Genomic DNA, 10,829 nt, shown 5'->3' with positions numbered 1-10,829 from the left:
TCGTTTGTGTAAGTAAAGGTGTGGAAAGGTGGAGGATGACAGGTGTCTAAGCATCTCACGGCCACTCATGAGGGATAAAACTGGCCTCGTCGGGACAACGTCCACCATCTCCACGACCTACAGAGCGGCTGAGGTGGCTTTGACGATCTTAAGCCCCGAGCTTCGTGTGAAATGATCTCTATCCATAATACTCTGCGCTCTTCTTCCGTAAAAAAGACAGACAAGACTCCTTCTTAGTTTGGTTAACGCAGGAGCGGTCGGAGGTGGGTGAGTCCGAGGACTTAATGTCTCTCGCAATGAAAGCAAGACAGAAGGTCAAAAAGAAAGCAAGCAAGGACAAAGTGTTTGGATGTGACCTGCTGGAGCACCTGCAGGTGTCTGGATCAGAAGGTATTGTCTGTACACCATCTGTAGTTACAGGAGAGATCAGGGTTTATACAGTAGGCGCCCCAACACGTAATTATAAAAAGATTTAGAGAAGTTTAGCGTAATTAGCGTTTATTTATAGCCTGCGTGCGACAAAAAAGTCAGCCATGATGACCAGGGCCATTGTCGTGTTCTACCCAGACTGCGGAGCTGGATATCTGTCTTGCTTTTGTTTCCGTGTCTTGCTGTGATCCATTTCTGGTTTCTGTATGTTCTGTTCTGAACCTCTGATTCCTGGATTCCAGTTCTGCTCTTTGCGTCAGCTCTGTTTCTTTTATAAGGTGCGCCTCACCCATTTGTTCTGTTTGTCTCAGTCTGCAGTCTACAGGTATGTCTCTCTGATATGTGTTTGGAGTCCATGTTTGGTTTGTTTAGTTCCTCTGTAGGCAGGATTTTAGCGTTAGGACCCATGGTCATTGGAGTACTTTGGTGTAGTGGTGGGCTAAGCATACTATGGCCGTAAAATGTGACAGAATCTCCGATAGTTATCATATAGTCCTAGGCTAGTTCCTGTATTTATGCGTCAGTCTGTGATGTAACCTGGGGGGTGTCCTGTCTTGTAACCCCCGGCAGCGGGGTGTCCTGTCTTGTAACCCCCGGTAGAGGGGTGTCCTGTCTTGTAACCCCGGTAGAGGGGTGGTCCTGTCTTGTAACCCCCGGTAGAGGGGTGGTCCTGTCTTGTAACCCCCGGTAGAGGGGTGGTCCTGTCTTGTAACCCCCGGTAGAGGGGTGTCCTGTCTTGTAACCCCCGGTAGAGGGGTGTCCTGTCTTGTAACCCCGGCAGCGGGGTGTCCTGTTCATGTCAGGTCTTGAGTGTTCCTTGTCTTGTTCCCTGTTGTGCCCTGTATCATGTATATCTTGTCTGTTATGTTTCTTGCTTGGTCTCCCTGTCCCTTGCTTATGTTTCTGCAATATACTCTGTTTAGCTTCCATACTCTCAGCCTGCAGCATCCTACACATGATTCCAGTGCTATGTCTCATGCCTACTCCAGGGTGCCTGCAGGATATCTCCAAGTTCAGTTCAGCTCTATCTTCATCTGCTGCTATGACAGGGCGCTGGTATGTGGCTGCACAACCCTAGATGCCCACCGGGGGTGTGCTGTCCCCCTGCACCAGGTCCCGTCCTGCACCGTAGCTCCTGCGCCGTAACTCCTGCACACAATCATTGGGCGCTCTGGGTCTTTGCAGTCGTCTGTATGGACCTGGTTCTAAGAGCCTTCTAAGACCTGGTAACTTGGGCCACCTGCTGGAGGGTGATGCTGAGTCCCGGGAAGCCAAACAAATTATGTTTATGCGTGAATATAAGCAGGTCGCTCGTGCCGAGACCCTGATGGGCGCCCGTCTGTGGTCAGCCTTGGACCAAGATCCACCGCTGATCCAGAACGGATCTGCTGTTAATCTAATGCCCTAAACTCGTATATTAGGTGCCTATTATCTCCTGATGACAGTGTACTCGGTGCTGCAGGAACTGGCCTGTTCTGCTATAGAGGAAGTGAAATCAGCTCTCACAATTGGCCAAGATGTCACAAAAACCCAAATATTGTGTAGAATAAATTAATGGTTTCCAGCTGGTGCCGATCTCCATCTCAGTGCTTTTTCCTGCCCAACATGCGGCTGATGTAAGTCGGGACGGGTAGAGTTTTGCTCAAAAACATAGAGCGCCTGGTGCTACGGGGAAGCACAAGACGCCCAGTATATCATCCACTACACACAAAAGTGAAAGTCTTTATTATAAAGTTATAAAGCCAAACTCTGACAGCGCGGCACCGACGACAAAGCAGGGCAGTCATGGGGCGAGACTCCCCGCACTGCTACCAAAAAAACCCCAAATCTCACCATCATTACACAAAGAATAAAAGCTGCTTAGTCCAAACAGCACTGGGCTTCAGTGGAGGCAAAATGAGGAAGCTGTACTTTACTGAGAAGTTGGTAGATAAAAGGAACAGCCTCCCATCAGATGTGGTATAAATTAATCTAGTGCACGGAATAGAAAGCTATCGATGTTCAGGTTTGCGTCGTTACAGCGGGAGAAGAGGGCGACTAGACGGGCCGGATGGGGCTCCGTTCATAGTATTCTATGACTTTCAGCGTTGAGGTCACTGAGGCCCGCGGTGCGGCTCCAGTCGAGTGTGCAGGACGTCAGATATTTCCAAACGGGCCTTCTGGGTACTTTACTTTGCTTCCGTTCGGCATTTACCTTTATTAAATTGTAACTTGCACCATTGCACTACATCTATCATCCCTAGAGACTCCCGATGGGGTAAATTCCATGCTGTCTTCTGACTGCCCGCAGTCCCATGTGCAAAGTGGTCCGTTAGGCGTTCTTTGCTGTAACTGTGAATGCAGAGTCCAGACCGCTGGCAGCCCCGGCAGGCAGCCCCGGCAGGCGTCCGCTGACCGTCAGGTAATGCTGCTGTCTGCAATCAGTCCCCCAGGTGCTGAAATGCTGCACGGAGTTTGTGGAGGAACAAGGAATAGTGGATGGGATTTACCGTCTCTGCGGGATTTCCTCCAACGTGCAGAAGTTACGGTGAGTGAGGTTCCTCTTCGGCGAGTGGCGATACCCAGGGGGCGCCGGGTCTCATGGTATGGCAGACATGTGCAGCGATGTGCGGGTGACACAGAGGGTGACGTGTCCTTTATTCACTCTCAGACAGGAGTTTGAAATGGAGCGGAATCCGGACCTGAATAAAGACACGTACCTGCAAGACGTTCACTGCGTCAGCTCTCTGTGCAAAGCATACTTCAGGCAGCTGCCGAACCCGCTGCTCACGTACCAGCTGTACGACAAGTTTGCCGTATGTATCGCTCTTTATCCATTACTCCCGTGTTACTACGCAGCGTCCCTATTGCATGACATACGCGCGGCGTTGTACAACATCTCAGACACTCCAGGAAAAGCCCAGAGTACGGCTATCGCCAACACTCGCCAGTCTGCGCTGGTCCAGCTGCCCAAACACCGTAGCCTAGAACCATTACTGAACCCATTTCAGGTCATCAGGTTTGTCACAGAGGGTGCCATCGTCCATATATTTAGGAAATAAGTAAAGTCTGTCTAATGATCTCTACTGATAACATGAGCCGTTTACGTCAAACTGTTTCCTAATGAAGGATGCCATCGCCATACAGCTGGAACAAGATCGCCTGGTAAAAATAAAGGATGTTCTGAAGGAGCTCCCGCGTCCTCACTACAGGTAGGGTGGCTTTCTGAGCAGTCATGGCTGGGTCTCATACGAAGTCTGTATGTATGGCTGTCCCTCGATGCATATTAAACAAGGTGTACGCGTGTGCCGCAGGACCCTGGAGTTTCTCATGAGACATCTCGTCCGCATGGCTTCATTCAGCTCCCAAACGAACATGCATGCGCGCAACTTGGCCATAGTCTGGGCGCCCAACTTGCTCAGGTGAGATTTCCTGCACGTTGTAGGTATGTTGGGGTTTATGACACCTCCATCAAAATGATAAACCGGAAAAATCCATCTTGATACAGTCTTCTCCTACATTAGACGAGGGGGCGCATCCGCCGCAGACCTCTTCACGTTTTGTTGGGCTTAAAATGAGCTCGGTTGGGAGCCGGGGGCTTTATAACGCCTCCAAACCCAAGCTGAGCTCCTGCCCGACTTCTCCTCTGTTCCAGGTCTAAAGACATTGAAGCATCTGGGTTTAGCGGGACCGCGGCGTTCATGGAGGTCCGAATACAGTCCATTGTGGTGGAATTCATTTTGACGCACGTAGACCAGCTGTTTGGAGACGAACCACTTGCCGGTAAAGATCTTTTTATTCTATTTTCTGGAAACATTAACAGTTGCTCTTTGGTTATATGAGGTATATATATATATATTCTGATTTGGTATGAGTAACGGACACAGTTACCCCTCTCACCGTTACCCCAACTTACACATATTTAGCGTTTCTCCTGCTGTAAAGACTCAGATCTTAATCATTCGTTGGTGTCGTCTTGGATTCAGGAGCCATATGCCTATCCCATGCATGTTTAATCCCCTCACTGTATTACCCTCTACCACCTCTGCTGGGAGGCTGTTCCACTTATCTACCTTCCTCTCATTAAAGGAAAACTTCTGTCTAGGACCCTCTAGTGTTAGATTCTGGTCTCCTTTGTGTATTATGTGTGTTAGAATGCATGTGTATGTATAAGTGTGTGTATTCCCCATGTTTGCTTCGTGTTTCTTTAAACATGAATCCCCTCTTTATTTGGCGCACTCACAGAATTATGTACTAAGGTTTTAAAGACGCCATCTTACGTACCTTCACAAAACAAAAAGCTGCTCGGACACTCATATACTGGATAAAATACTTATCTCTGAAACCTCTCTGTAACCATCCCTCAGTACCAACCCCCCCCCCGCAAACCAGTAACTAAACCTCCCTAAACTATAATGGAGAAATCTCCAGTAATGGCCGACAGGGAAGGCGGAAGAAAGAATTCCGCTATCACAGCGAGCCGGGCGGCACTATGGGTTACCGTCGATTTAATGAGACCCCCGGAGACGGCCATTGCCTGGTTTAGGTCTGTAACAAAACGTGCAAATTGATGATATTTGGCCTAAAGGACCCCCCAGGGTAACGAGGTATTTGTGTTTGGTGCAGGAAGTGGAATGGAAGCAAACTCTGCAGCCACGGCTCCTGAAGATTACTTCCGCTCCCTTTCGTACAATATACCCAGCATCCTGAACCACGGGGACGGGCCTCCGCAGATGCGGCCTTACCACACCATCATAGACATTTCTGATCACAAGTAAGAGGCTTTTGTTTCTCACTTTTCTCGTGTTTATAGATCGACGTGACTATAGTAGATGTTATTTACTGCTTTCCCAATGGTAACCATTCAAACATCTGGTGTAAAAAATATCCAGCAATGAGAAATTAGCTCAGAAAACGCGCGTGAAGAATGAGAACCTGTCACATGTCGCATTGTTCACAGGCGGAAAGGATCGATAAAAGCGAGAAAATGGAAATCTATCTTCAACCTGGGACGTTCCAGCGACTCCAAGCGAAAGGTGAACAAACACGGTGATAAAGGTGAGCCTGCGCGCCGCGGCCCCGCTCACCGGGACGTAACTCGTGGATTATGGCAAAGGCTCATTTCCAATAAGCAGCAGATTTCACGACGACGATTCGATCCTCTCAGGGGTCGACACAAACAAGTGGAGATGATCCATTCCTTGTCTTTTGTTTTTTAGAAGTTCAATCTGATAAAATGACTCTTCGGCCAGCCAAAAGTATGGATTCGCTAAGCTCTGCACCGTACGCGGCCGACGGTATGTCAAATAATCCTCAGCGGGGGCCGGGGAATAGAGCATTATAAGATTATAGCTCATAGTTTCACCATACAATGTACTTGGCATTAGTCTCCAAACGAATGTGTTGTAATGAATAATTACCAATCCCGCAGGTCTGAATTTTGGGCATGGCGGCCTGGCTAGAAACAGATCTCCAAAATCTCTGATCCCGGTGCGAAGGGACAGCTTTGGCTCTCCGTCCAAACAAAAGGATGCGTTCCTAGGAGCCGATGGAAAAGCCTCCCAACTGGACGCAACGGCTCAAAATAGTTTTGAGTACGAAGAGGAGGCTTCGGCCAAGTCAGAGCCAACGACTCCGAAAGCCGGGAGGTCATCTGCTGTGGGGAATTCGCAAACGAGGTCGCCCAAGAGCACTCAGAATCGGGCAGAAAAATGCGTTGGGGTTCACATCTCTGGACCGTTCTCTGTGACTCTTCCATTTCACATCACTTCCAACTTATCCCGCCTGACTCGAGGAATGGAGTGCCCCAGCCTAAACTACGGCCCCCTGTACAACTCGGAAAAGTCATCTCCTCGGGACGACAGCAGGTCTGACGACACACTTGACATTTTTCTAGCAAATCTGAAGCCCACACCTGAGAGCAATGTGGACGTAAACGAAGAAAACGGTAAGCTGTTCTGTCAGAATTGAAATAATTTGGCCGTTAAAACTTTTTTTATTTATGGAAACCTACTTAGAACGTACTTTCTGTTTTATTTGAGAACCCTACATGCAAAAAAATAACAAAATGTTTTGAAAGTTATAAGTTGATGGCGTCTGTGTCCTTTTAAGAAGGAAAATTAAAAAAAACATTCTGCAAAAATACAATTAAGCCTAAATATTTTCTCATTGCAGATATCCAATCAAAGGAGGAACAGGCTTCAGAGATGGTGAACAGCCCAGTCTCCGCGGAGATCCAGGACACGGAAATCATACCGGAGACAGCGATGGGGAATGACTCGCCGGCCTCGCCAGAGGTCACCAAGGAGATCGTGCCTCCGAAGGAGGAAGACGACCGGCTCTCACTCGAAGTTCAGGATACGTTTTCTTTCTTAGACCATCAGGACACAAATGTAGATCCGAAGACCGCCGAGGATTTTAAGGCTTTTGAAGATGAGACTCAAGTGTCAGGATATATTTCGAGCTTTTTGCCCGGAGACATCGCAATAATGGAGGAGGAACTCGGGAGTGCTTATGAGATGGACATCACACAGGTATGTTTTCCAAACCTCGTCCTCGTATTACTCCAAGTGGTAACGATCTGGCCAATGTTTCGGTGTTCGTTTGCGAGGTAAAAGAAATATCTATCTGTTACTGTCTTCTAATAGGTAGCAGAATTCTCGGTGGAGCCTCCTCCAGATGATTTGTTTACAGAAGATGAAGATCAGATGTATTTCATTCCAACTGGTTGCTTGGACCTGGAAGAGCAGACGGGGGACGATAAAGATCTTTCCGAAGACATTTATCTGAGCGCTTGCGACGAGCTCAGTCCTTTAGAATTAGGGTCGCCTTCTGAATTCTTAATGGCTGCTGAATCAGACGCGGTTACAGAAATTACTGAATCCCCAAACGAGCAAGAAATGGAATCTGGTTTAGAATGTGAGCAGCAGAGTAAAGAGGAGTATTGTATTTTCGATCACTCCTTAAATGCGAATTTAGAATATGAGAAAGAACTCGACGATATGTCACTAACAGAGACACAAGCGCAGATAAGTCCACTTACCGAGTTCACAGTGGAAAAGGGCGAATGTCCAGCGATGCGTTGTGCACCTGACTTGTATCAGGAAGATTATGCAAATATGGACGTGGTGTATACTTCTGAGTTGGGAAATGTTGTACCGTCTGACAATAATCCAGAAATGAACCCTCATTCTCAGTCCTTTGACATACTTGATACAAAACAAACTCCCACCCAGACCGACGGAGCGCGTTCCTCTGAAGTACCGGCTGCTCTAGGCCAGGAAGCTGATAATGATGACTTGCAGAGTCCCGTGTCTCCAGACGGCTATTGTGCCGACGTAGTGGATATGTTCAAATGTAACGGTGAGGCTGAATTTCATGAAGTTTGTATATTGCAAAATCCTGAAAGCATTCCGCAAGCCTCACAAGATAAATCCGTGCAACGCGTGGACACGACGGGTCACGCAGAACCCGAGGACGCCCAAACAGCTTGCGAACACGAATTCAAGACGCCAAACATCTCTGCGCCTCAACCGGAGCGCAGTGAACGTGTTACGGGGACGCGCTCTGACAGACCCGTATCCATGACGATTACCAGCATTTTAGCTAAAGTGCATCAGGTTAAATCAGTTCCTGTTGTGCCACCGAAGCCACAGTTTGCCAAGCTGCCACCTGCTCTGAGGAGTAAAATTCATGTCGGTTCGGCACTTTGCTCGAATCAGGACACCAGGCCGCCGGCGGCGGCAGAGACCGCAGAGGAACTGAACGACTCTGTTAAAAAGCAGAGGTGTTCTAGCTGGAAAAGCAGCGGAAGTATATCATTCGATACCGCCGTCGCTCTTGCTAAAGAGCGTCATTTGTCACAGCATCCTGTTAGGAGAATGCAGACTTACTGCTTCGGCAACGCATACGATGCTATGGACAGTACAAAGGTTGAGGAGCTTCTTCACCTCCACAAACAAGGCCTGAAGTCATCAGGAAGCAGAATAGACAGGCCGCTTAGCTGTTCGGTGCCTCTAAACTTTCCCAAAGCTACAGACAAAGGAAGTGACACGGCCGCTGCTGAGCAAGGAACCCAGGAGTCACAGGGACAATCGGCGAGGAACAGAATGAGCCTCCCAAGAATCGGCAAACAGTTGAGTTTTGATGAACCATCAGAGCATTCCCACCACCAGCGAAGATCCCTGCTATAACCGAGCGAGTTGGGTTTCAGCTCCGCCATAATTATGTAGTCCCAAATTTTACTCAGGCGCTGGTCTCGTCTTAGATTCAGGAGCCGTATGTCTATCCCATGTATGTTTACATCCCCTCGCTGTATTAATTTGTACCACCACCAAGTGAGAGGGTTAAAACCACAGATCTCCTCCACACTCTCCCTTGAGTGAGTAAACTCCAGAGCGTAAGTCCGACTCCTATAAGCCAATCTGTGATTATCGAAACAGCTCTGAGCAAGCGCTAAACTCATTAAAGCTTTATAACCATTGGAATTTGCCCATAAGAGAACCAAGAGGTAATCCGCACTCGTTGCAGCGTATTCTGGTATTTACTCCTTGGCTGTTTGTTGGTATTGGGCACTAAAACGTTGAATGTAAATCATCCATAAAGTGTTCTCATTTTTTCCAAATCACTTCATGGTTATGTTGTGTTTCACGGACTGCATTAACCTACTCAATGGTGAACACTGAAAATAGGCATGGTAAATGAAGCGTCAGTATCGCATCCACTAAAAGGATGACTTAAAGGAACAATCGGTCCCCCCAGTAAACGTACATACTACGGAGGACTACTGTCACGCTCTGCTCAGACTGCGGAGCTGCATGTCTTTTGTTTCCGTGTCTTGCTGTGGTCCATTTCTGGTTTCTGTATGTTCTGTCCTGAACCTCTGATTCCTTGATTCCAGTCCTGCTCTTTGCGTTAGCTCTGTTTCCTTTATAAGGTGCGTCCCACCCGTGTGTTCTGTTTGTCTGTCTGCAGTCTACAGGTATGTCTCTCTGATATGTGTATAGATTCTATGTTCAGTTTATGAGTTCCTCTGTAGGCAGGCTTTAATGTTAGGACTCGCTGTCATTGGAGTGCTTTGGCGTAGTGGTGGGCTAAGCATACTATAGCCATAAGATGTGACAGAATCTCCGATAGTTATTACAGTCATACGCTAGTTCCTGTATTTATGCGTCAGTCTGTGATGTAACCTTTGTCTCTTCTTGTAACCCCCGGCAGCGGGGTGTCCTGTCTTGTAACCCCTGGTAGAGGGGTGTCCTGTCTTGTAACCCCCGGTAGAGGGGTGTCCTGTCTTGTAACCCCCGGTAGAGGGGTGTCCTGTCTTGTAACCCCCGGCAGCGGGGTGTCCTGTCTTGCAACCCCCGGCAGCAGGGTGTCCTGTCTTGTAACCCCCGGTAGAGGGGTGTCCTGTCTTGTAACCCCCGGCAGCGGGGGGTGTCCTGTCTTGTAACCCCCGGCAGCGGGGGGGTGTCCTGTCTTGTAACCCCCGGCAGCGGGGGGGTGTCCTGTCTTGTAACCCCCGGCAGCGGGGGGTGTCCTGTCTTGTAACCCCCGGCAGTGGGGTGTCCTGTTCATGTCGGATCTTGAGTATTCCTTGTCTTGTTCCCTGTTGTGCCCTGTATCATGTATATCTTGTCTGGCTATGCTCCTTGCTCTGTCACCCTTGCTTGCTATGTTGCTGCAATATACTCTGTTTAGCTTCCATACGCTCAGCCTGCAGCATCCTGCGCAAGATTCCGGTGCTATGTCTCATGCCTGCTCCAGGGTGCCTGCAGGATATCTCCATGTTCTGTCATCATCCGCTGCTATGACAGGGCGCTGGTATGTGGGTGCACAACCGTAGATGCCCAGCGGGCAAGTGCTGGCGCCCTGTCCAATGCTGCTCCTGCACCGTAGCTCCTGCACACAATCTTTGGGCGCTCTGGGTCTTTACAGTCGTCTGTGTGGACCTGGTTTGTGACAACTAGTGAAAGCCTGACCCTATATATCCCCTACGCAGAAAAGTTCTAGCGTTACCGCTCTAGCCAAACGCTCCAACCCTGAAGCCACAACGGGAGAACGCAAGCCAAACCGTGGCGCTGACAACACGAGGAATTACGATGGGCGAGATTCCGTCATTTCAGCAGCTCCTTTTTATTAAAATCACTCTATTTGTCTTTTCAGACGTACCCACCTTTTCTTAATATTTAAATGCATATCTAATAAATTGTATTTTTTATTTTTCCTTTAGCTTTCTGGGATTTAATTCCCATTATGAGTGTGGCCCCAATTGGTTGGGATTAGTAAGGGGCAGGTGCCTTCTTTTTTGGTTGTTTGGACCCCGGAAATATACAGGTTAAGTGGATGCAACGACGATCTATATATTTACATCAATGATTTAGTGTAACACATGGAAACAGAACACAAATCACAATAATTCCAGC

General features: G+C 48.4%; 1 protein-coding gene across 1 annotated transcript; it reads left to right on the top strand.

Annotated features, from left to right (window-relative positions):
- The first annotated feature begins 33 nt into the window (after nt 1-33).
- Nucleotides 34-9,034, top strand: ARHGAP30 (Rho GTPase activating protein 30). Its single transcript, XM_053475523.1, has 12 exons — nt 34-390; nt 2,854-2,956; nt 3,080-3,224; nt 3,538-3,620; nt 3,723-3,830; nt 4,064-4,191; nt 5,035-5,182; nt 5,369-5,466; nt 5,628-5,705; nt 5,840-6,355; nt 6,583-6,941; nt 7,056-9,034. Exons 1-12 carry the CDS (start codon nt 285-287, stop codon nt 8,598-8,600), a joined length of 3,417 nt encoding a protein of 1,138 aa, XP_053331498.1. The 5' UTR covers nt 34-284; the 3' UTR covers nt 8,601-9,034.
- Nucleotides 9,035-10,829: the final 1,795 nt, after the last annotated feature.

This window comes from Spea bombifrons, chromosome 9 (genome assembly GCF_027358695.1).
Source record: "Spea bombifrons isolate aSpeBom1 chromosome 9, aSpeBom1.2.pri, whole genome shotgun sequence".
In the NCBI taxonomy this organism is placed as follows: domain Eukaryota; kingdom Metazoa; phylum Chordata; class Amphibia; order Anura; family Pelobatidae; genus Spea; species Spea bombifrons.
Note: the sequence above shows the minus strand (reverse complement) of the source record. Positions and strands in the feature narration are given on the sequence as shown.